Source organism: Vitis riparia, chromosome 9, assembly GCF_004353265.1.
Source record: "Vitis riparia cultivar Riparia Gloire de Montpellier isolate 1030 chromosome 9, EGFV_Vit.rip_1.0, whole genome shotgun sequence".
Lineage (NCBI taxonomy): Eukaryota > Viridiplantae > Streptophyta > Magnoliopsida > Vitales > Vitaceae > Vitis > Vitis riparia.
In genome coordinates, this window is record NC_048439.1 from 8202728 (window position 1) to 8228760 (window position 26033).

General features: G+C 35.3%; 4 protein-coding genes across 8 annotated transcripts; 2 read left to right on the forward strand and 2 right to left on the reverse strand.

Annotated features, from left to right (window-relative positions):
* Positions 1-3355: 3355 nt before the first annotated feature.
* Positions 3356-11621, forward strand: LOC117922692 (zinc finger BED domain-containing protein DAYSLEEPER-like). The gene is made up of 2 exons (XM_034840874.1): positions 3356-3567; positions 9237-11621. Exon 2 carries the CDS (start codon positions 9259-9261, stop codon positions 11326-11328), a length of 2070 nt encoding a protein of 689 aa, XP_034696765.1. The 5' UTR covers positions 3356-3567; positions 9237-9258; the 3' UTR covers positions 11329-11621.
* Positions 11622-12205: 584 nt separating this feature from the next.
* On the forward strand, positions 12206-14607 carry LOC117921523 (putative pentatricopeptide repeat-containing protein At3g15930). Its single transcript, XM_034839419.1, has one exon. The coding sequence runs from the start codon at positions 12314-12316 to the stop codon at positions 14570-14572; it is 2259 nt and encodes a 752-aa protein (XP_034695310.1). The 5' UTR covers positions 12206-12313; the 3' UTR covers positions 14573-14607.
* A 316-nt stretch (positions 14608-14923) lies between these two features.
* Positions 14924-17840, reverse strand: LOC117921524. Of its 5 annotated transcripts, XM_034839424.1 has the most exons (3): positions 17772-17816; positions 17127-17275; positions 14924-16376 (listed from the first exon to the last, which is right to left on the reverse strand). In XM_034839424.1, exon 3 carries the CDS (start codon positions 16332-16334, stop codon positions 15363-15365), a length of 972 nt encoding a protein of 323 aa, XP_034695315.1. In that variant the 5' UTR covers positions 16335-16376; positions 17127-17275; positions 17772-17816; the 3' UTR covers positions 14924-15362. The 5 variants fall into 5 exon arrangements, with proteins under 5 accessions (XP_034695315.1, XP_034695314.1, XP_034695311.1 ...); XM_034839423.1 differs by lacking the exon at positions 17127-17275 and having other exon boundaries at positions 14924-16371; positions 17772-17840; XM_034839420.1 differs by lacking the exon at positions 17127-17275 and having other exon boundaries at positions 17772-17836.
* A 3299-nt stretch (positions 17841-21139) lies between these two features.
* LOC117921757 (protein FAR1-RELATED SEQUENCE 6-like) lies at positions 21140-25629 on the reverse strand. Its single transcript, XM_034839718.1, has 3 exons — positions 25596-25629; positions 25099-25220; positions 21140-23345 (listed from the first exon to the last, which is right to left on the reverse strand). Exons 1-3 carry the CDS (start codon positions 25627-25629, stop codon positions 21345-21347), a joined length of 2157 nt encoding a protein of 718 aa, XP_034695609.1. The 3' UTR covers positions 21140-21344.
* Positions 25630-26033: the final 404 nt, after the last annotated feature.

The following is a 26033-nucleotide window of genomic DNA, read 5'->3' on the forward strand; positions in this document are numbered from 1 at the left end:
GTATTGTACATGTTTGATATAGTAGAATTTTCTTTTATTTCATTCCTTTTAATAAAATATTTCTAAGTTTTAGTATGCTCAAAATATATAAAAATAATTATATAAGATGGCTCAACTTGAAAATATTTCATCCGCCATTTTCATTTATTCCAACCATACATTTTTAATTTTATTTCTTACTTCTCTCGATTTCAAACTCCATCCAACTTTTAAAATTTTCTTTCAACCTATGGAGAATGTTTAGAAGGTTGGAGTAAAAAATGGAAAAGAGAAATGAATTCCATTTCCAATTTAATAATATTTTAGATCATTTTTTAGGATGGAAAAATTTATTGTTATGAAAATAAATTTTATTACTAAAATTTATTTTCATTCTCATTTTATGCCTATTCATACTAAAGACATATCATACACACTTCTTTCTTTTATATAACGCATCATCATTTCCTAAAATATTTTCACCACTCCCTTTCTATATATTTTTAAAATTCTTAAATTTCTCCCATTAATGTTCTCTTAATCCTGAAAATATAAAAAAAAATGGATTTTACATAAATATAAAAAATATCATACAAAAATTTTGGAAAAAAAAAAAAATTAGGGGGAGAGAAAAAGGGATGTGACAATTCAGCATAAAACTTTTAATATCGATATCACAAAATAAAATTTGTAAATCATGTATGGGTATTTTGATATATTCTTTAGAATTTTTTTTTTTGAATTTCTTTTTACACTATTTTTTGGATAAAAATAAAAAAATAATAATTATAAAATTTTTGTTAAAAATATAAAAAATAACATGACTATTTTTGTCCTTATTTTTATTTTAGCATGTAATGTACTTACAAAATAACGTTGTCATGTTTCATTTTAGATATGAGAAAAAAATATTGAAACATATAAATATGAACTATTTTTAATCATGTAGACACAAGTCATGGGGTCCCTTTGAGCTCAACACTGATAATATCTACATGATTAAGTGTAAGTTATTATAAATTGCATCAAAATCGATTTTGGATCTAATGTGACTGCTTGTATGGCCCCGAGGGCTCCCTTTGAACACATGTCATTATATAATAACTGTTTTATATATATATAAATAGTTTATCTCATAAAAAATATTATAAATAGTATATCTCATAAAAAAAATATTTGTAAGCATTGCTCCATAAGTTTGTGCAACTTTTTTGTTTTTGGAGAGTATTTTTTATAAAAAAAAAAAAAGTTGTTATAAAAATAATAATAATAAATAGAAAATAAAATAAAATAAAACCAAAAACAAAACAAAAGGGAAAAATTGCCCAAAAAAACAAAAAAAATACTTAGCCATTCTTTGTCTTCGAATGGAATGCTCAAAGCAATAATTTTTTGTGGAGTAATACTTTTTCTTTCAAAATAATTATTTGGAAAATTTGATGCAATTCACACATCCTTCCAATTTTGGCAAAAAATTATGATTTATTTAATAAAAAACTGAAAAAATTTATTAGAAAATGATGTCATTATATTAATATGAAATTTATTTTAAATGTTTTTGGGGCATTTGATTTGTTTAGGATTCATTTGATCTCATTCTTAAAATTTAAAAAATACACAATATAACAAAAATATTGATCAATTTTAATTATTACATCACTATTTAAAAATAATTTATTTTCAAAAATTATATTGAAAAGTGGTGTCAAACACATTGTCATTTCATTTTCCCTTCTTTTTTTTTTCTTTTCTAAATTTTATTTTTGGCCCTTTATTGAAAAATGGTGAAAGTGGGTTGGCATCCCCACTACCCAAACTCAGCCAAAGTGGAAATATTAGGATTATGCTTTTCAGATTCATTCACTCAATTGAATACAAGTTATTTTAGGGGTGTGGCCTACCCATGTTTTTCCCATATTGATATGATCCTATCCATTCATGTGCACCAACTTCATCAACCCTAAAAGACCCATCACCCCACCATGGGGCACATCCATAATTTGATCATAAAATCAATAGATTTAATGTCTTTGATTGAACAATGTTCCTCTAGTGGGTCACCTTCATTGATGTTTATATGTATATTTTTGGGCATTTGGACCCTAAGACAACTCCCAAACCCATCAATTGCATGGGCTACCAACTCCACTGCCTACCTAGAAAGAGATGTGTGTTCATGGCAAGTTGAACTTCTTTTGGTATTCTTGTCACTTGTCATTTAAAAAAAAAAAAAAAATTATTAAAGATATATGGATTAGAAATGGAAGGAAATCAATTATCATGGTTTTAAAAAAAAAACACCCATTTAGGGATGGTAAAGAGGGCATTATTTTTTAGACACCAGCCTCTAATAAAACGGGCTCGAAATAAAGATCAATAATTGTCTTATCTCACCCCTCCTCCCTTAATAAAATTTTAATCTTTCTTATATTATAATGTCGGGACAGGATTGGAATAGGATGACTCTTTTTAAACCCGACTATTTCCATACCTATCCGATTACCTTTCCCATTTGTTCAAATTCTAATTTTATTTTTATTTTTATTTTTTACATTCTTTTTAAAAGTAGAATACCAATATTTTTGGATAGAAATGTGTGATTTTATAATTTTAAAAAAATAAATTAATATGAATATTTTTAATTTTATATCAATTACATCTTAAAGGAATAGAAAAGATGGTACTACCATCTTTAATTAAGGAACACTAACCTTAAAAAAATATTAATCCTTCTATATCTCTCCTTTCTTCCAAGTAATCATATCCATTTTTGAAATTCTTATTGGAATATTCCTCAATATTCTTGATTGATTATTCATAAGCTACAAGAAGCAAATAATCGTTAGTCTCCTTTTAAAAGAAATTAAAGAAAAAAAATTAAATTTTTTTTGACTTATACAACAACCTAACAAATTAAGATAATATCGAAAAATAAAATATAAAATTTTGATATAATATTTTAAAAAATAATTAGAATTAGGATGAAAATAAAACCAATAAGCTGATGTCACATGTATTATTCGTTATATTTAAATTTTATTGATAATGTGATTTCATTTATTTATATTTTATTCTATGGGTTAGATTTCATAGTATGAATTGAACGGTTGGGATTGAGAATCTGAGGGGTTTATTATTTAAAAAAAAAATAATTATTATTGATATTATTTAGGGGAAACCTTATCCTAGACCCACGTGTGTTGTTTTGAAACGCAAAAAGCCATTAAACCCTAGAAGGGCCCACCAAAAAGGACGGTTGTGATTGATGGGGAGGGCAAGTGGGCTGTTGGTACGGCCAGAAATGGGGAGGAGAATTACAAAGGTGGGTCTGATATAAAAATTGGACCTCAGAGTCCATATCCAAATCCACCTCTTATTTCCCTTTCTTGGTTTTTCACCCTTATTTAGCCTCCAAGCCCTAGCCCTCTATGGTCCATTAGGGTTCCCCCCAAAAGCCTCCTAAAGCCCATCAACTTCTTCTTCTTCCTCTTCAACCTCACCATAACCATTCTGCAACCCAAACCCTAGACTTTGCAGTTGCAGACGGCTTTTCTTTGATTTTTTTATTCCGCAGATCTGGGCTTCACAGTAAGAATTTCTCTCCTTTTCTCTATTCAGTTTTTTCTTACCGATCTTGTGTTTGGCTTTCACGTTGTTGATTTTCATTTGGATTTGATTATATCTGTTTGTTTTGATTGTGGGTGTTCGTTTTTGTGGATTTGCGATTGTGGTTGTGGCATTGGGGTGTGGGATTTGGGGTTGGGGAGCCGTAGTTGCAAGGTGAATGGCTAGGGTTTGTGTGAATTTATGTTTAGGTTTAGGTTTTGCTGAGATTTTTGAGGTCTGAACGACTTTTGCTTTGGTCATGGTACGTGCGGTTATGTAACGCTTTTGGGGCTTTATGCCACGTGGCAGTTGCTTTTCGGAATTGAGACTTCCATGGGATTGCTTGAGAGAAAATGAATGTCAGAAATATGAGACTGCCTTAGTTTTGTGGCAATCTTTCTCTCTACCGAATCAATTAATTTTCAAGTCTTAACCTTGGCGCCAAAGAGTAAAGGGCGAAAAGGGTAAAGGAAAGTGGTTTATTTGGATAACATTTTTTCTCTCATCAATTGACTATTAAGTTTTAACCTTGGTGCCAAAGAATAAAGAGGGCAAGGGGTAATGGTTGAGTTTGGGATCAATTTTTCTCTAAACTTAGATCAACTAACTTCAAGTTTGAACCTTGGGGCGGAAGAATAAAAGGCACAAAGGGGTTGAGGAAAAGTAATTGTGTTTGCATATTGGATGGTAATTGAGTTTTTGAATGCTATTGGCAACTTGCCGTGTTTTTCTTCTATAGACTCAATGGTTGATATTTACCTTATCTAAAGTACAGGTCATTTTTTTGTTGATCTTAACCATGGCACAATGAAAACAAAGAGTGCAAACAATATAGGAAAGTAATTGAGCTTTTGAATGCTATTTTGTATTGTTTCTTTTATAGATTTAGTGGCATACCGTGTAATTTTGTATAAGAGTAGAGGGTATTTTTTAGAGCAGGTTTGATGGTTTTGTCTTACTAAATTGGTGCATATTTATCGATCAAGAGGGATCCATTAAGCCACTGAGTCCATCCCACAGCATGTAGTAAAATATGTGAAAAAGATGATATCAGGCACTTGAAACCTTTTGGTTATTATTAAATTTTAGTACATTCAATTCTTTATGTAGGATCAATGGCTATTTGTTTACAATCCTTCTTAGGCAGGTTGACACAGGACAAAAACTGATAATATATGATTGTGTGGAACATTGACAGAGCAAAACAAGTGAATTGTTTACTCTAGATAAATGTTATATCTACTCTCCCTGCAGGGGAAAAAAGTCTCCAATGTGTTCATCTCCTTGCTTTAATTTCACCATGTTAGTACCCAAAAGCTAGGCAGCCTGTTGTTACGTGAACCACGAAGATTACTCCAATAGAATAGATTTTAACCATTTGGTTTGTATATCCCTTTTCTTATTTTGAGACATTTTATTAGAACTCTAAAGTCTAAAACCATTAAATATGTATCTTTTTCTTTGGGAGATTTGGCTTTGTTTTGGTTACCAAGTGTCTGCTGACTGCTTGGCCTTTTTGGCCATGTTACATTCTTTTATCAAAAGAAATCAAATCTTGTGAGGCAGTGGTTCTTGCTTGAAAGCAGTAATCGTGCAAGAAATTGGCATGATTCATTGAGTTTTAACCATTTGATTTCGTGTTCTAAACAATTTCACACATTTTTTACCACTCAAATTTTAGTCAAATGGTTAAAATTATCTAATCATGCCAACTTTTGATTCAAGTGAGGATTTTATGATGATTCATTAGATTGTAGCCATCCATAGTTGAAACAAGAATCCCATGTGACCAAAAGGGCCAGACAGTACATGAACAGTCACGTGCTTCTTGTAACAAAGCCAAATTCTATTTTGACATGCTTACAAAATCAGACCAACAAATGGTATAGTTGGATGCTTCCCTTTTTCTTTTTATATGATGAAATTTTAGGGGTATCATATTACCTTACAAGCAAAAGACTTACAAAAATAAATTTGGTCTCTACCATAGTTTTAAAAGACACAAGGCGCACTTAAGGTGCAAAAGTTTCCTTCAGCTTAGGCCCAAGGCACAATTCACGGTGTATGCTTGAGTGAAGTAAAACATGACTTAAGATGCATATTAATTTTATAAAATATGATTATCGAATCAATAAAAAATTTAAGATCTCAAACATTTAAAAGAAACATTCAACAAAAAAATAATGAAAATTTCTATGCTTTTACCCATCAAAAAAACAAAAAAGTAATGAAATTATATAAATTTCAATATACAATTAGAAATTTCAAGAATAAAAGTGTTTAAAAAGAAAAAGTAAAGTAGACAATGCGGGCCTCTTTAACAAGGTGCATGTTTTGACAAGCGAGCTGCTACAACTAGGGAGTGGTGCCTTTGGCCTAGTCAAGCTTTAATCATGCCTTTTAAAACTATGGTCTCTACTTGGCTTTACATTGATGTGGAGGAACTCCCTTCTGCTCATTATATGGCAGATTGATTTGAGGTCTATTTCTTCTAATTAGACAATTGTATTATATGTTCCTTGGATTATGTCATATAATTATAAGAATGTCCTTAAATATTTTGTGAAGGGTGAACATGTTTTTCTGGACTTCTGATAAAAGGGTTGTTCTCTGGACCATCTAAGTTTAGGTTCCTGTACAATAATGTGGAGCCTAGTTTTCTTCTAAGAAGTTTATGCAAAATGAAGACAAGAACATTGTGATATTAATAGATAATCTTGTCTGTCCTGCACTGAAATGACTGGTAGAGTTCCTAAGTTTGTAGATTTAAAAACATTTTTGTTTTGGTGGCACCGTGGCAGCAGTATTCGGTGTGGTTTTCATTAGAGAGATTATACTAGACCGGCTACAAGTCCTTGAATATGGTATTTGTGCACAGTCCAGATTTGGTTAGTGGTTCTCTCCAAGAAATGACAACCTGCAAATAACTGGCAATTATTGGGCTAAATAACCACTTTTCAGAGGGTCAGATGCTAACCAAATACCTAAGATGAATGATTGTTGTACCTAAATCGATAAGCAATTGTACTAAAAAAAGGCTCAGGTTGCTTTTGTATGGCTATGGTGATGTTACTAAGATCAGCTCCATGGATAGATTCCCGAATCCTTAAAGCAGAACTGTGGTTAAAGATTTCATTAGGTTTTATGTGGCTTTAGGCTTTGGTTGTGCTGGCTCCTTGGCTATCACTCTCGTTTTTTGATCTGTTCAAATGATTTAAGATTGTTTGAGAAAAATGAGTCTTCCTTTTTCTTCCCCATTTGTCAACATTGGAATTTTTCATTGTCTATGTGATTGGTACTTCACCTATGTACATTAGATGCAAGTTGCAGTAAGGGAATCATCTGTTCTAGCTTCAGAACATATAGCTCATCAATGATGAAATTTATTTCTCCATTCTCATCTTTTTATTTTTGCTCCTTTTTTTTTTGTTGGAGCAAACATGTTAAGAATCACCATCAAGACCATCGTATATGGAAAGTATACAAGGAACTCCTGAATATTGTTCTTAGTTGAGCATGCAGAAATATTCATAAAAAGCTGTTAGTGGACTTACCTGGTGTCTTTACACAAAGCTTTTTTAGGATGTAATGGTAACTGTGTTTCTTGGGATTTAGGATGTCACATGCAGTAAGTTGAGTTTAAACTATTGCAATATATATAGTGTTTTCTCAACATTCGATTAAAAAAACCATGTTTTATCAGGTTGTGTTAAATTTTCTCCATTGCCTTTTCAGGACAATCTCATGTTAGTTAATTATTTTATGTCTAGAGTATAAGTGATTCACTATTTAGTAGATTTAGTTAATTATTTTACTAAATCCTTTTTGTTTTGTTCTGAGTTATCTTAGGTCGTTTTTATTCAAAATTTTAGGAGCATATGCCTTGTATGCTGTTTTGACAACAGAAACCCAATTGGTGGACTGTTTAGTTGGTTTGTCTAGGCATGTGGCACACAGAACAGGAAGTATAACACAGTTTGGTGCTTGTACTCTAAAATTTAGTGCAATGGAGTTTAGATATATTTAGATCATCTTGATATTTTTTCTGTGGAAGAAAAAAATAGAGAAATCTAGGTTTTCATTTATGGTCATGTGCTAATTAGATGTGGAGTCAATCTTATGATTAGGGATGTCAGTGGGGTGGGTTTGGGATAGCTGGCTCTGTCCTGGGTTTTGGGATAGCTCGCTCTATCCTGATCCCAACCTCTAAATCCTTTCTACATTCCCCATTCCTGGATCAAATATAGGTGGCAGGGTGGGTTGGGACCTTGGCAACAGGGGTGGGATGGGCTACTTACCATTACCAAAACTGTGGATGCCAGGAAAGGCTAGGGTTGATGGTGGAGAGAGCATTTGATTGAAAATATTGATGCTATGATCTCTAGTTGGTTGTCTTCCCATTGTGGGTTGATTTATGCTGGAGAGAGGCTTGGGTTTGAAGTTGTTACACCTGATTTTAGGATTGATCTGCTGCATTCACATGCTAAAGGTATGTTGATGGGCTTCCACTTCTTGGTTGATTTGTTCTGTCCACATCCTCTCATACCTTTATCCCATCATCTTCCTGGGTTTGAACAAGATTATGATAATTATTAAGAACCTATTTGTGGACATTTTATGCAGGGAGAGATGCATGGTCATTTTAGCCTGTGAATGGTGTTTTGAGCACATGATGGTTTTGGAATGACGAGAGATTCCCCTTGCTTTGTTTAGGGTTAGGTTTGTGAATGACTAAAGTGATATTTTAATTAATTGAACACATAAGATAAAAGTACATATTTACCTCCAATCCAGGGCAGGGTGGGGTGAGGCGAATAAAACCCTAGCACAGCGTGAATCTGATGTGGTTTTTTGGAATAATTCCCAAACCTGCCTCTATCCTGAATATGCTGTTCCCAAAACCCTAATAATAGGGGTGGGCGGGGCTGGATTAGCCGATAACCCTGACCTGTTGCCATCCCTACCTGTAGTTAGTGTTTCTTAATAACCGGTCTCAATGTGCCGTAGTTCATGCTTGTAAAATTTTTTTGGAAGTACAAATTTAAGGAATATAATTTTATTTGGGTTTAATTAAATTTTTTATAACTGCTACAAAAAGAATAAAAATTAAAATGGGAAATTACTGACTTACCCAAGAAAGAAATTTGCTTTTCTCCTATAGGGTAGGGAGGTATTAGTTTAGTCTCTAACCTTTAGGCTAGTGAGAGGTATTAGTATTTAATCATATCCTTGGAGTAACCTTATGGATGCTGTGGCAAGGCCTGTGGAATGAATTGTCCTGCCTTACTGAGGCATAAAGCTGTGTTTGAGCCTTAATGATAAACTCTCACTCATTAAAACATTGCCAAGTACCTCAGTGGACCTCTCTACCAGGGTATTACTTGTTTAGGTCATTGCTAAGCTGCAACCCTCGGCAAGTTGGCTAATTGATTACTTAAGTAAATTGTGGTAGTGTGTAGATTCTGACATGTTATGAATTAGAATTTTCAACTTTATCACTAGGATTGCATATTCAGAATTTCAGACTGGAAAGATTGTTAAGTGATAAATGGTATTGGAATTGTTCTGTGTATGCTTTTATGGTTGCTTTGCTGCTAGAGTCATTCTGCTTATTCTTGCTCTCTAAAAGATGTCTTTTCCTTCTAATGCAGGAATTCATCCCTTTCTACAAAGATGGAGGATACCTTTACTCCCAACAATGAGCAAGCCAATTCAGAAATACAGCTTAACAAGCGTAGGAGAAAGAAGTCCATAGTTTGGGAACACTTCACTGTGGAAACTGTTAGTGCTGGATGCACCAGGGCATGCTGTAAGCAGTGTAAGAAGTCATTTGCATATATTACTGGTTCAAAGCTGGCTGGCACCAGCCACCTGAAACGACATATTGCCTTGGGGATCTGCCCAGTTAGTCGCCGCAATCAGGAGAAAAATCAACTAACCCCGTATACACCAGCCTCCCAAGCTGGTTTTACTGGAAATTCTACTGATGCACCTAAACGACGGTACAGAGGAACCCCAGTATCTGCAAACATCCCTTTTGATCAGGATCGTTGCAATCAGGAGATTGCAAAGATGATCATCATGCATGAGTATCCGCTTCACATTGTGGAGCATTCTGGTTTTATCAATTTTGTTCACACTCTTCAACCCCAATTTAATATGGTTAGCTTCAATTCTATCCAAGGGGATTGTGTGGCTTTGTTCCTGAGGGAAAAGCAAAATCTCTTGAATACCCTTAATGGAATTCCTGGGCGGGTTAGCCTTACTTTGGATATGTGGACTTCTGATGAAAATCTAGGATATGTTTTCCTAACAGGACACTTCATTGATGGTGAGTGGAAGTTGCACCGCCAGATTCTTAATGTTGTAATGGTACCATCTCCTGAATCAGATGATGCCTTTGCTCAAGCTGTTGTGGCTTGCCTTGCAGATTGGAGTCTGGAGAGCAGGTTATTTACCATCACTCTGGATCAATCCTTCTCTAGTGAAACAATGATGGGAAATCTTAGAGGTGTAGTGTCTGTCAAGAACCCACTTATATTCAATGGCCAGTTGTTAATTCGAAATTGTTTTGCTCGTGTTTTGAGTTCTCTTGCACAAGATGCACTAGGGGCAATGACAGATACTGTCAAGAAAATCCGTGAAAGTGTGAAGTATGTAAAAACCTCAGATGCTCATGAAGAAAAGTTCCTGGAGCTGAAACACCAACTTCAAGTCCCTAGCACAAAGACCCTTTTCATCAATGACTATACAAAATGGAATTCAACGTATCATATGCTAGCTGCTGCATGTGAACTAAAGGAAGTATTTTCATGTCTTGATACTTTTGATCCAGATTACAAGGAAGCCCCATCCATGGATGACTGGAAGCAGGTAGAAACTCTTTGCACATTCTTGAAGCTTCTTTTTGATGCCGCCATTATCTTCACTGGAAAAACATACCCAACTGCTAATACATTCTATCATGAAGTGTGGAAAGTTCAGTTAGAGCTAACAGAGGCAGCTAAGAGCGATGACCCCTTTATTAGTAACCTAACTAAACCTTTGCAAGATAAGTTTGATAGATATTGGAAGGATACTAGCCTTGTCTTAGCAATTGCAGTAGTTATGGATCCAAGGTTCAAAATGAAGCTTGTTGAGTTCAGCTTCAGTAAGATATATGGTGCTGAGGCTGAGATGTGGATCAAGATTGTTGATGAGGGTATTCGAGAGCTTTTTGTTGACTATGTTACACAACAGCCTCTTCTATCTATACAACCGGCTTATGTTGAAGAAGGTACTGAAGTCATCTCCCAGACTTACATGGAAGAAGGTACTGAAGTCATTCCCAAAACAGAGATGACTGACGGAGGACCCCTTCTTTCTGACAGTGACAGGCTCTCAGATTTCGATGTATACATCTCTGAAATTTCAGGTGGCCAGGATATGAGATCAGAATTAGATCAGTATCTTGATGAGTCCCTTATGCCTCGGTCACAAGATTTTGATGTATTGGCTTGGTGGAAACTGAACAAGCTAAAGTATCCAACTCTCTCTAGGATGGCATCTGATATACTGTCAATCCCAATAACGACTGTTGGCCCAGACAATGTGTTTGACACGGTAGGCAGAAAGATTGATAGTTATCGGAGTTCATTGCGGCCTGTGACTCTTGAGGCCCTCATCTGTGCCAAGGACTGGCTCCAGAATGGAGCCACAGAACCAGATATGTCAGTCCCACCAATTGTGAAAATGGAATTTTAAGCTGGTTTATTTTTCATCTTGTAGCATAGAGAGATACCCTTTTTATCCATGGAGTTTTAGACTTGATATATTTTTCGTCTTGTAGAAATAGGTAGATTTAAGCTCAAGTTTATTTGCCATCCTGTAGAATAGATACCTCATATCCATGATGGAATTTTTATGTGTTGAAAGAGCAACTCATGTCACAATTGTCTAATTCTTTCCTACCATGAGATGTATATCATCCTGCTCCAATTATTGGTTTCTTGTACAGTGGAAGTCTCCTGTTAGTTTATTGCCTTTCCTTACCTCAATCTGAAGTTTCTGTTTTTATTTGTATAATTTTTGGCTTGCATGTTTTCAGTTTTATATATATATATATATATATATATATATATATATTAATCATGGAGCATGTTGAGACTTGAGAGTCAAACCAGGAGGAAACTGCCTTGTCTCTCTCTCTCTTTCAACTCTTCTTTCTGATTTTTTAATGAAACTGACTATATGCTTTGCCATTGTCTTTCTTAGACAACTATTTCAAACAAATGATTTTAGAAATCTAACCATTTTTCTTTTCATATGTGCCTTGTCTTCATATTCAGCTTGCTAACATTCTTCTTTGATCGACTGTCATTGAGTACTTGAGTACTTTCATGAACATTTTCCAAAAAGAAAGCAGCAGCATTTTTTATTTTTTATTTATTTTTAATTGAATCGAATCATTTCAAATGATTTTTAATGGTTTTTTTTTAAGGTATTTTTTAAAAATTTGTCAAATACCTTTATATATATATATATATAAAAGAAAGTATTTCAAATATTAGAAAGTGCTTCTAATGTTTTCTAAATCACTTCATGTTACCATAAAGCTTAAAAAAAAAGGGCACAATTTTGTTAAAAGGAAAAAAAGAATAAATCGGATTCCATGACTTGAAAAATAATAGTAGTACAGAAGAAACATGTCGTGAGGTAGAAGATGAACTAAGTGCTGTCCTCTCTTTGTATGCCATTCTCAATTCCATTCAAGACCCACTTCCCATCCTCATCCCTAACCTCCGCATCTTTCCACCCTTCACTTCTTTGCAAAATGATCTCCGCCACCACTCTTTCTCCACCACCCACTCACCTCCCTTCTCTCCCACAAACCCCACCCCTTTCTCTCATCAAAACCTGCAAATCCATGGCCCAACTCAAGCAAATTCACTCCCAAACAATCCGCACTGGCCTCATATCCAACCCCATTGTGCCTGCTCAGATAATTGCCTTATGTTGCAAGCATGAGCTGGGTGATATGGAATACGCCCGTATGGTGTTCGACACAATGCCTGAACCAAATCACTTTGTTTGGAACAATATGATTAAGGGGTATTCCCGTGTGGGTTGCCCCAATTCTGCGGTTTCAATGTATTGTGAGATGCTAGAGAGGGGTGTCATGCCGGATGAATATACGTATCCGTTTTTGCTCAAACGGTTTACGCGGGATATGGCGGTGAAGTGTGGAAGGGAGTTGCATGATCATATAGTGAAGTTAGGGTTTAGTTCCAATGTGTTTGTACAAAATGCTTTGATTCATTTGTACTCGTTGAGTGGAGAAGTGAGTGTTGCTCGTGGGGTTTTTGATAGGAGTTCAAAGGGTGATGTTGTCACTTGGAATGTGATGATTTCAGGGTATAACAGAAGTAAGCAATTTGATGAGTCAATGAAGCTTTTTGATGAGATGGAGAGGATGAGAGTGTTACCCAGTTCAATTACACTTGTTTCAGTGTTGTCAGCATGCTCCAAGTTGAAGGATTTGAATGTAGGGAAGCGGGTTCATCGGTATGTCAAAGATCTGAAGATTGAGCCTGTCCGTGTATTGGAAAATGCTTTGATTGATATGTATGCAGCTTGTGGTGATATGGATACTGCTCTGGGGATATTTGATAATATGAAGAGTAGGGACGTGATTTCATGGACTGCTATTGTTACCGGGTTCACAAATTTGGGACAAGTTGATCTAGCTAGGAAGTATTTTGATAAAATGCCTGAACGGGACTTCGTCTCATGGACAGCAATGATTGATGGGTACCTTCAGGTGAACCAGTTTAAAGAGGTTTTAACACTTTTTCGTGAGATGCAGGCTGCTAATATAAAGCCGGATGAGTTCACCATGGTCAGCATCCTTACAGCTTGTGCACATCTGGGAGCGCTTGAATTAGGAGAATGGATAAAAGCCTACATTGACAAGAATGAGATCAAGATCGATTCCTTTGTGGGAAATGCCTTGATAGACATGTATTTCAATTGTGGAAACGTAGAAAAAGCAATAAGAATTTTCAATGCAATGCCTCACAGGGACAAGATTTCATGGACGGCTGTGATTTTTGGTCTTGCCATAAATGGATATGGAGAAGAAGCTCTTGATATGTTCTCTCAGATGCTGAAAGCTTCAATCACACCAGATGAGGTGACGTACATTGGTGTTCTTTGTGCTTGTACCCACAGTGGAATGGTAGATAAGGGGAAAAAGTTCTTCGCTCGAATGACCACGCAACATGGGATTGAACCCAATGTAGCACATTATGGGTGCATGGTTGACCTTCTTGGCCGAGCCGGACATCTAAAGGAAGCTCATGAGGTGATCAAGAATATGCCAGTAAAACCTAATTCAATCGTCTGGGGATCACTTCTTGGTGCTTGTAGGGTTCATAGAGACGAAGAGATGGCTGAAATGGCAGCTCAACAGATTCTTGAGTTAGAGCCCGAAAATGGGGCTGTCTATGTTCTGTTATGCAATATATATGCAGCCTGCAACAGATGGGAAAAGTTGCATGAAGTAAGAAAATTAATGATGGATAGAGGAATCAAGAAAACCCCTGGTTGCAGTTTGATAGAGATGAACGGTTCTGTTCATGAATTTGTGGCTGGGGACCAGGTTCATCCTCAATCGAAAGAAATCTACTCGAAGTTAGATGAAATGTCGGTAGACTTGAAATTTGCAGGTTACTCGCCGGATACTTCAGAGGTGTTCCTTGATATAGGGGAAGAGGAGAAAGAGAGTGCCGTTTACCGGCACAGTGAGAAGTTGGCTATTGCCTTTGGGTTGATCAGTTCAGGACCTGGGGTCACTATTAGAATTGTGAAGAACCTTAGAATGTGTGTGGATTGTCATTATGTAGCAAAGTTGGTATCGAAGGTGTACAATAGAGAAGTAATTGTTAGGGATCGAACCAGATTCCACCATTTTAGGCATGGCTCATGTTCCTGCAAAGATTATTGGTAAGATTTCTAATAAAACATATTTCGAGTTTGGTAATCTATTCTTGCTTTATGGATCCAAAATCCGAATGTTGTGTTGCATTGGGTTGGCTTAAGCTTAAGCTCGAGACTGTGATGCAATTATTGGCCGCAAATACGTTGCTTGAAAGCTGAGGTACTAACATTTTTGGACACCCCACATCAAATAGGATAAGTTCCTAACACTGAATATACAGTGATCTTCACTTAATCATGTAAACATGTTCTAAGACTATGAGAGCTTATCTGCAATCAAATGTAAGCTGTGCAGAATTATTTGTTTGGTCCATAATGGATATCTGTCTGACATAAGGAAAGAAATTGTTGACACCATCAATGTAATGAACTCCACTTGACCATGTAAACACGTTTTACAACTGTGAAAATCCATTGGGGAAAGATAGTGAGCTGTTACATTTCCATTCATCTAACTACATATGAATTGAACTTGTCATTTGAAGAGAGACAATATATTGGGTTGTGCATCTTGTTGACCAACACTTCAATACACTAGCATTTGTAAGGAGAGCCACCAATAAAGAAAATAGGCAAAAGTGGAAAAAAATTCCCAACTGCATTTTGATGATCAACACTTACCACACAACAGAAATGTACAAAGAAGATGAGCCCAAAAAAAAGTTCAATGGGCACCATGTGGAAACTATGGATGCAGAGAGAGTTACCCTGCAACTCAAACCATTAACTAAGCTGTCAAGAAACGACTGACCCTGTCACATTGCAATCAAATGCAGAAAATCTTTGTCTGCAACTGGCCCTCAACTTGTGCCAGGGTCTAGAACAGGAAGCCTGCAATGCAAGCTAATTGATTTATCATTTTGCCGCGAACCAGGAATGAAGAACTGGAATATCACTGTCAAGCAAGCACCCTCTTGGGCAATGCCATAGAAGGCACAATCTGGCTTCGCTAAGTGACACTGAAGACTCTTTGCAAAGTGCTTCATGCTCACTTGCACAGTTTGAGCATCTCCCCTCTGAACTGCCCTTTGGGTCCGTGACTGTGCACTCAAATCTCGATCCTCAGCTGGAACTTCCACTTGTTCTCCAACAACCAGCAACTTGCGAAACTCGGCACCAAGTGTGATTAAAGTAGTTGAAATCTGCACATGTAGATCCCCATATTTGCTAATGGAGATGTTAAGCAAGTCCCCTACATGCTTCATCCGATCCACATAGTTCTGCAACTGGTTCAAATCTGGAACCTGAACCAAAGTTCGAGGCAGATCTTGGGCCATATCAAGTGCAGACTGAAGCTCAAGAACATCAGCCCTAGACAAAGGTTTTGAGATGGGTACGTCTTGGATCACTGCAGATTTATAACCTTTGCTCTCAAAGGTGAGGAAGGGCAGTGGTTGGTGAGAATTAGGAGGTAATTTCTTGACCAGCTTGATTTGGAGGCGATTTGAACCAGTGCCAACACCATCACCACCACCCATTTCAGCATATATACTGACACTACTACGAATGGCACGTTGTAGGAGAGAGAGGTCAATGGTGAAGGCAATGCGGTCATCATTCTGGCTGGAGATACGGTAGTTATCAAACAGAGCTTCTTTGCGGAACTGGGCAATGGATTGGACACCATCGCCATTGAGGAGGTTGTGGAGGAAGATTGTGTGGTCTCTAGTGAAGTAGAGATGGCATACCTTCCCCATCTTGTCTAGAGCTGGTAGGAACCTCTTTTCTAAGAGGCTGGTACCATTGTCTGTAAGAAAAGCCTTGAACTTCATCTTTGTCTTTCTGGCTCTTTCTCAGGGCTTAGAGATACTGCCCTAGGAAAAAAACAATTATAGAAAGCCAGAGGTTAGGGCATATGCAAGTGGCTCATAGTCTTTGGCACTCTGCAATGTGAATATTCAAGAATTCTGAAATGCTAACTAAAATTTGAATTGTCTATGGAACTCGAGAGGTTGTTGTTCTAGAATATATGACATAAAATCATAATCAATTGAACTACTTTATTAGCTGAAAAATAGTTTGCTGCTATAAATTGCAAAGCATGAAAAACAAAGTTCCATCCCTTCCTGATCGGATGATACCTATTAACTTTCAATGAATTAGCTTCCATGTTTTCATTAATGATCAAGAGGATAACTCAGAAGAGGATATCCAGGTTGTCAATGTGGGCTTTGGCAAGGAGGTGACCGGGACTTCACATTGAGAAAACAAAAGAAGAAAACATGATAGAGCAGAAATTTCTTGTAGTACATGGATGCCAACCCATTTCTTTGAGTTCTCAGTGAAAAACCAACCAACAAAGCTAACCCATAAGAAATATATGAAATTATGAGAGCCCTAACAATACAATTCAAGGATACAAGAGAAGAATACTGTCAAAATTCCCACAGATTATAAATCGGCATGAATTCAGAATCAAACATAGCCTAAGCCCATATGATAGAAAATCTTGTTCCTAGGAAGTTGAATTTATTATTCATTTAATTAGTTAGGGATTTGTGTGTTTGGTTTCTGAGAATACAATGGAAATGAGAATAAAATGTGACTTCAAACTTATGTTTTACCTAGTTTTGGGTCATCCCAAGAGATAAAAACTCAGCCTTGTGCTAGACTTAGTTGAATATTTGTTTTTTTTTCTACCCTTCCTCAGCAGCCTAACAGAGCCCTTGACTGACACCTCTTGTAGATCTCCAATTGTGATACATTTCCTCCACTGAAACAATAATCTAAAACAACTAAACCATAACTGAAGATTTATTTTTATTAAACATAGTTTACGGGGTTCTGTTTCCTGAACTCCCAAACAACCAAAAGAAAGAAAAATCTAAGATTCATAGTTTAGTTTCCTACATTTTCTAGGAAACCAAACAGAGATTTTCCGTCCATTTGGTTCCTCAGAAAAATGTGGAAAAGGAAAAGGAAAAGGAAAAAAAATTGAAAATCCTCCGTTCAGCCGGAGAGATCTCTGAAATCCTAGGATTTATAATATCAATCTCTTGTCCTTTCCTCCCTTTTCTCGGCCACCAAAAGGAGATGAAAAGAGAAAAACGAAAAACCCAACTGAAGAAAGCCGAATTGTGGAATTTCCCTGGTCCCAAACAAAGGAAAAACGAAGACCCACATTTAAAACTAATCATGTTTCTTAAAATTTTCAACATTTTCTCGGAAACCAAACATAGGCTCAGAGATTTGAATTACTGGGAACGCACCTTAGATCGCCAAGAACCCGTTTTCGCGGTTCGAGAGCGAAGACCCAAATTGCTCTCATTTCAGGTTGGCGCTAGCAAATATTAGAAATATTTGCTTAAAAGGTATCGAACAATTCAAAATTGTGAAAGTAACCATTTTTCTTCAAAAGTAATCTATTTTTCAGATAAATACTTTTTTTAATTTTTTTATTTTAAGTATATATATATAGGTTTTAGATAAATATTTTTTTTATTTTTTTATTTTAAGTATTTATATATAGGTTTTAAAAGAGGTGGTTTTCTTTATAAGAAAATAATGAGAATATTTTTATTTAAATGAGATAAAAAAAAGAATGAGAGGTTAAATTTAAAAATTGAGTTTTTAAATACTCTTTTACTCAACCCTAAATAAATTACGATAAAAGGGCAAATTTAGAAAACACAAATACAATTTTTTAAAATTGAAAAATAAATTAATTTTAAAAAATATATAATAATAATTTTCAAATTAATTAATGTTTTATTGCATATAAAACTTTCAACAACTAATATTTTACGAACTTTTGGTGGTGTTTTACACTTTGTCCCATCGTATTTAAAACTCAAGACTTTTCTCCCCAAATTTATTAAAATGCATCACTTTACCTCCTCAATTTATTTAAAAGTCAATAAATAATTTGTTAAATAAAAAACAATGTTAAAATGCAAAAAATAAAAAAATAAAAAAAAATTTACTGAGTTTGAAGTCATCATATTTCATAGTTGCATGTAAAAATTATGAATATCTCTCTAAAATAAAAAATCAAAACCGATAGTTATTACATTTTGAAGACATATATGAAATTTCACTTGAAGGCTATTAATTCAAAGTTAGTTTTACCTAATTTTATGACTAATGTTTGAATAAAAGTAAAAAAAATAAAAAACAATCTTTTTTGTAATTTCAAGTCGGTTTGTAATTGGGGGTAAAGTGTTGATATTTAATAAGTTTAGAGAGCAAAATATTTGGATTTTAAAAGTGAAAGGGCAAAGTGTAAAATACACTAAAATTGAATTAACCCATCTTAAAAAATAAAATGCTTTCCTTTTTTATATGAGAGCTATTATTATTATTTTTAAAAGTAGAAAACAAAAAAAGTATAGTGTTTATTTGGATAAATAGAAAACAAAAAGTGTGATACAAAAACTTTTAAAAGTTCACATTGAAAAGATGATGATTCCAAAAACTATTTAAAAAAAAAATTGACCTCAAATTTAATTTATTATTATTATTTTTTAATTTTTTTTTTTAATTTTTTTTTATGGTAGAGAAAATGCATCTTGATGTAGTCCATTGTCGCGGAAGACGAAGAGATTCGTATTTCTTGTTTGGTGTTCATGGACGAACTAAACTTTTATCCTCTTCAAACCACAATTAACATCTTTCATAGATAAGAAGGAACGTCTCATTCCTTTTCTATATAATAATTATAGCAACCACCAATGTGGGAGGGGTCTGAACTCTGAAGCTGGAGGCTCCGAAGTCCGAACTACCCATCCAGGTTTGTGAAGTTAAAAAGACTGATGAACCTGTTCAAACAGGGAATTCCAGGTTTGATTCCCCTGTAATGGGAGCAGGAAATACATTCTATTACACTTACTCCAAGCCATTCCTCTAGATTGTCCAGCTCCTTATCTAGTGGTGAGATTTTTTCCACACAGGAGTTCTGCAGAAGACCCAGCCCTCTGCAGTGGGATGGTTCTGATATAGCAAATAGCGTCCTACAAATGAAGAAAGTGAATCCCACTGCAATATGGAAATGGGGTCTCAAGCACTCTGTGCTAGTGTAGAGGGCATTGCTACAGCTAGTGAGGATGACAACAGAGAAGTCTGGCGACAGCCAGCCCTCTTCTCATCCTTATCTGCAAATAACAAGGGACGACTCCACCCTGTTTACGTGAACAAGGCAGTAAGGGCAGCTGGGCAGGTCAGAGCTAAGCTCACGATCTCCAGAAATTTCCTCTTATGTATATATTCCAACAGGTTCACCAACTGGTTGAGGTTGTCCAGCCCTATCTAAAGCTTCCATCTCATCCTAACAAACTTAAGAAAAAACCCAATAAGTTACCAGCAAGATTGGCACAAAATGTCCTAACTCAGTTCTTCTAAATATCCCCTGATAAACACCTTAAATTAATTGTCACATCTCCTTCAACGCCGATCTTATTGCCATTTAGCAACCCTGAACTCTACTCAAAACCACACAGGGGTTTAGGATAGACTTAGTTCAGTAACAAAGGTATTGTTGCATCATGGCCACAAGAAACTGACCTAAAACCCTGGACTCCAAAACAGTGTATCACTTCCACAACCATTATAGTTAATCAAACGACATTTTCAGTAATAATACATCCAGTAGTCAACAGACTTGCTTGCCTTATAGATAATTGAAAGCATGAAGTTCTAACAATAGAAAAAAATAATGTAATTGTCATCATAAACATCATGAGCATCTCTGTCAATGAGAGTCCATTCAACATGAACATAGACTCAAACCTAACAAAATTCAACCAAAAATATAGAACCCCAGATATCAGAAGCATCTTAATTTTAACCATAAAGATGAAATAAGAGAGATCCTTTTCAACAGAGGCATCAATAAGATGATACATAATTTTCAAATGCCTAGAAGCTTTTCAGATTGTTAAAAGAACTTTTACACACATGGTTATAAGTCAAGCATTTCAAAGTAGAAAATGTTTTGAGGCATAAAGGCTCTTTAAACTTTTTAATATAACCGTCAAACTCTTCCATCTTCAACCATTTGAACAAGGAACCATGTCACTATGAAACCCATTTAGCAGTTTAAATATCTGAACCACTAGAGGGGATAGCTGATCTTCTTTCCTGTGGTTTAACTAAGGGAGAATTATTTTTTAAAGAAATGGCAGTGCTGCCCATTGAATAACAAGTTGAAAAAGGTTTCTACTCTCCTGAATGGGGAGCTTTGGAGAACGCCCAAACTTCATGAGGTTTACCAACATTTAGCATGTAGTTCTAAAAATGTTGATTGCACAAAACCTACATCTACAGATGGCAGACTTTGCATTAAATTGCCATGTACAACTATTAGAACTCATCGGAGGTTTTCATTGTTGGAGACTTGCCCCTTGAAATAGCAAAAAATTACTGGGAAGAAAACTATGGCTCAGTGACTCCTATGGTTCAGTGACTCTGAACTTGAAATTGGAATCGACAATAAATGTATAAAGAAATAAGGAAACAAAATTCTATTGGCATCGGTAGATGTGCAGCAATAATGTATTAAATGTGATAAAAGAATAAAAAAACAATCGATAAGTGTAAAAGAATAAAAAAATCTAAAAAAAAAATAATATAAAAATGTACATAGAAACAAAGAAATGAACAAGCTATATTTTATAACACTATGACAACTAAATTTATATTACAAGAGCTACCAAGTTGTTAATGACAGCACCACAAGATCTGCATGTATAAACTATATCGAAAACTAAATAAGAGCAAAAAAACATCAAATTATGTGATATCCACAAACATCAAGCAACATATGTCTAGGACCTTCATTTTATAAGCTACACTGGATGATCTTCTATCAGATGAACCTTGTTCAGTATCTCATCCAATGCCTGTATTGCATCCTTGTAACGATCTTGTGATTTCCTCGCTTCCTCAACAACTTGCACAACACATCTATATAAATGATCATACCTGTGTACTGGGTTATTAATATCGATGCCACTGCAACCATGATCAAGAACATATGTGCGCTTCGTGTCCTTTCTCCATCTTGACAGAATGTATTGAGGTGGGATCTCTTCCATGCCATTCTGGTTAAGCACAGTTAGCGCATGCCTGCATAAATATCCCTTAAAGTTGAATAAACCACAGACACAGAAAACCTCCATTTCAGAGGTGTCAAATGAAACCTCGTAATCTCTTGTCTCCCTCCTGTTTTCCTCAACTTCAACATGTTCTTTGACCATGTATGTTATGATTCGCCCATCAGCATGTATTTGTCTTGTGCTAAAACAAGAGTATATTCCCTCCACCTCTCTTTGGAACTTCTTAAATATGTCGTTTGTGTACAATTTTTCCAGCTGAAACTCAAAATAATATCGTGGCTTTAGCACAAACCTTGAGTTTCTCGACTCCAAATCTGCCAAGGCTTCTTCCTGCTGACTTGTTCGAAGAGCTTGATCATATTTATCAAAAAATTCTTTTAAAGGAGTATGTCTATGCAAATATCCATCAAAAAATGGAGTTACAACCTCATTTTGCTGGTTAGGAAACATTCCTGCCAAAAATATATCCTTCAAATAAGCTGGAACCCATCGTTTCCGATCTTCATACAATGCCTGAAGCCATTTATGATCCCCAATTCCAAAATGTTGAATCATATCCTCCCAAGTAGCTTCAAACTCATCTGCTCTCAAGGAGTAGTAAACTGCTCTACTCAATGCAACTTTAATCGCTTCAAACTCTAGCAACCCTCCCAGTTTTTCTGGGATTTTTTGCATGATAAGTGATAAACAAAGACAATGTGAAGCTCTAGGGAAAACATCAGCTACAGAAGCTTGCAAGGTTCGACATTGAGCAGTAATGATAGTTTGTGGAGGGCGTCCTAACATACAAGTAAGCCATGCCCTGAACAACCAAATATATGACTCAATTGTCTCACCTGCAACTAAACCACAACCCAATAGTACACGATGTCCATGGTGATTCACTCCAATGAATGACACCAGTGGGACTTCATATTTGAAAGTCAAGCATGTAGTGTCAATTGCAACTACATCACCAAAATATCCATATGCAACTCTAGACCTTGCATCTGCCCAAAACACATTCCTCAAACATCCTTTCTCATTGAGATCAATTGAGTAAAAAAAATTTGGGTTCATCAACTGTGAGCTGCAGAAGTAATTATGAACAGCTTGTGCATCTCCTTCTTTAAACCTCAATTGATTGGAGTGATCAACATTATTCCCAAATTCTCCTTCATCTACATCTGCATTTCCATCACCATCTGCATCTATGATAACTGTTCGGAACAATCTAATCGTTTGTACTTCTTCTGCAACATCTGACTGCAAAGGTCTCTTGGTCCCTAAACCCAAAGTCTTATGTGATTTATAGAATTTTCCACTTGTTGGACTAATCAAGTGGTTGTGCTCAAGCTCGACTTCAATAATTCTCCACCTTTTGGTCTCCATCAATCTGAATTTTATCATTGCTGGACAACCAGTTCTTGTTTCCGGTCTTGGCCGGTTTGCTTCACTTTTCTTTTTGAAACCTGCACTACTGCAGCTAAGTTTTCCTCTGTATCTTTCTTTACTCTTTCTGTACCATGTATTGCTCACTCTGACCCCAAATCCCTGTTCCTTTGCATAACAATTATAGAAGTAATAAACATCCTCGTAGGACTCAAACTCCATTCCAACAGCAGGAGGCAGGGGATTCTGAATTATGCCAGTTTGACCAACATATTCTGTCATTGCACAATCTCCTTCAATCTCAAATTCATCACCTTCATCATCATATACTGGCTCACTGTTGAGAGAAACTTCATCCATCTGGAACAGACGAGGAACTGTATGTTAATTACCAGAAGGAAAAAAAAAAAAAGGGAAGGAACCAGGTAACCATTAACCAATAAAAATTGCCAGATGGAAAACCACAAAAATGAGAAAATCAAGCAAACCAAATGTTTTTATTAATGGTCTGCATATCTTTTTTTTTTAATTCTATTTTTAAATTTTGAAATAAAAAAAATTAATTTAGGACATTTCAAAAAAGGAACTTCATTCCCACATGAGTTCATTGATTAGGTTGTTTCTTTAGTTATTGTTTACCCTTTCCATAGTAACCACGTTTCGCACTCAAGCAACTATTAAGTTAACATATGCTTGAGCTCACAGAGTTTGCAGAATTACCTATTAACAGAGCACTACCACATTTCTTATCAATATATGCACCCTATGATTGAAGACCAAAACATTTTGCATTACTCAATCATAAAAGGAGCAAGTGCAACAAATGGTCGTTAACCTTCCAGGATATATGACAGCATACAGAAAAAGAGCTTAAATTTGATCACAATAATTAAATGATCATTTTCCCTCCTTTTTTGTCATGATAATTTTCTTTCTTTCTTTCTTTTCTTCTTCATTATTCTTTTAATTTCTTCATCATTCGTTATTTCCTTTCTCCTTCATTAGTGGATAAGACAACAAAGGAGAACAAAAAATTAAAAGCAATCCCTTTCATTATGAAGCTAAGAAATTCATTACTTGATCCAACATAAAAACTGAAATTCCTTAGACCAGAGGAATAATCTCAAAAAGGTTTCAACCCCTTTATTGTCCAAAGCGGTAGACCCAATAAGATTGTTGTCCAAGTTTGCCAACACAATTGAAATAACCCCTTCTGGGCTCCCAGCCACCAATCTCTCTACGATGAGATGCGAGACCATCAAAACCTTCTAACAAATAGTTTTTTCAATGGTTGTTACACAAGAGACTTCATCCATTCCCTTTTTTTTTTTGCTCAGAGTATTATTTTTTGATTTCCTTATTTTTATTTTTTAAGTTTTTGGGTTCTCTTTTTTTTTTTTTTTTAAGTAAATAGGGTGTAGATTAAAAAGAGAAGCCCCATTAAAGTGCTCCAAAGTATACAGGGAGTATACATTGGTTGCCTAAAAACGGCACCCCTCAACAAGACCCTATCCGATCCACAAAATCTGCAATGGAAGGGCGGCCATGAGCTGTAAACAATTTGGACAATGTGGTTGATGATGAAACTGAAAGTTTGAAGATTCGGTGTTATGCAAGTTCCTGGACTTAAAAGTATTAACACAACAGAACTTGCATATCATATTTTCTTCAAACTCATTATATCCAAACCCTAAATTTAGATGTTACTTCTCATCGAAAACCCAACCAAAATAAAGGGAAGGAAGTTCACCAAGAAACTTGACAGAGATGACCATATGAATGTTAATTTTTTTCTCTACACACTAGATTTGTTCCCGACAGCCACCTTGTTTCCAAATTAACGAGAGAGAGAAAAGAACCTCTAAAATCACTACTTAACTGAGCTTGAAGCAACAATTTGGCTAGGTTGGATGTTTTTTTTTTTTAAAAAAAACATTCCTTTTGGATACAAGAACGACATAAAACAATGATTACATGCATTCAATCGTTCATTTGCTTCAATTTTTTCCAGCGTTTTCTCATGAACCAAACAGAAGGTGACGGTTAAGTCAATTCCAAAAAAAAAAAATAAAAAAAATAAATAATAATAATCAGGAGAGTTCAATTCGATTACCGGATCCGAGAACTTTCCGGTTGTCGCAGTATCGGGAAATGGACTGACAGAGTCGCCGGCGACGGCGCGTGAAGTGCGGAGAGAGCGCGTGGTTTTTAAAGAGAAGCCTACTAGTGGTTCTCCTAAGAAAGGGAAAGTATAACAAGAGAAAATATCAGAAATACCCCGTAAAATCTTTTAGTAATTTAACTAACCACCCACTCTGTTTTCTGAAATATCAGTTTTGGTCAAGTCGGAAGCTGATAGTTTGCAGCAAGACCCATTTTATTATGAAACTCGCTCCCTTTTGGGCTCCTTTTGTAATTAGCATACATTAACTACCCCAACTATAAATTAATTTCATCCCACTGAGCATCATTAATTTAAATTAAATCACATTACACCATTGTTGTGTAAAAGGCTATTATTATTTACACCTCACGAAGGCCCACAGCCCAAAGCCCAATGGGCTATTAGGCTATCGGGCCGGGTTCGACTCCTTTCTGACCTGTTCAAACTTGGGCCAGCCAAGGTTTCCCGGAAATCCACCATTTTCCTACCAATTTTTTTGGTTTCGATTGTTGTCAATCAATGTTTTAGAATCGAACCAATCATTGAACCGAAAAAGTTATCAGTTCACAATTCACTAATCGGACTGGCGGTCGAACGGTGATGTCATAAATATATAATTTATATATTATTAAAAATAAAAATTTCATTTGAAAATCAAAAAACAAGTTTCAAATTATAAATTTAAATTAAAATCAGAATTTTAATTTAAAATTAGAAAATTTAAAATTTATTTTTAAATCAAAAACTGATTTTAAAATAAAAAATTTATTTTAAATTAAATCATAAGTTTTAAAAATCATAAAATTAAAAAATATAAAATATAAAATAAAATAAATAATAATGGAGATATACAAGGTAAATAAAAATAAAAATAAAAATTTGGA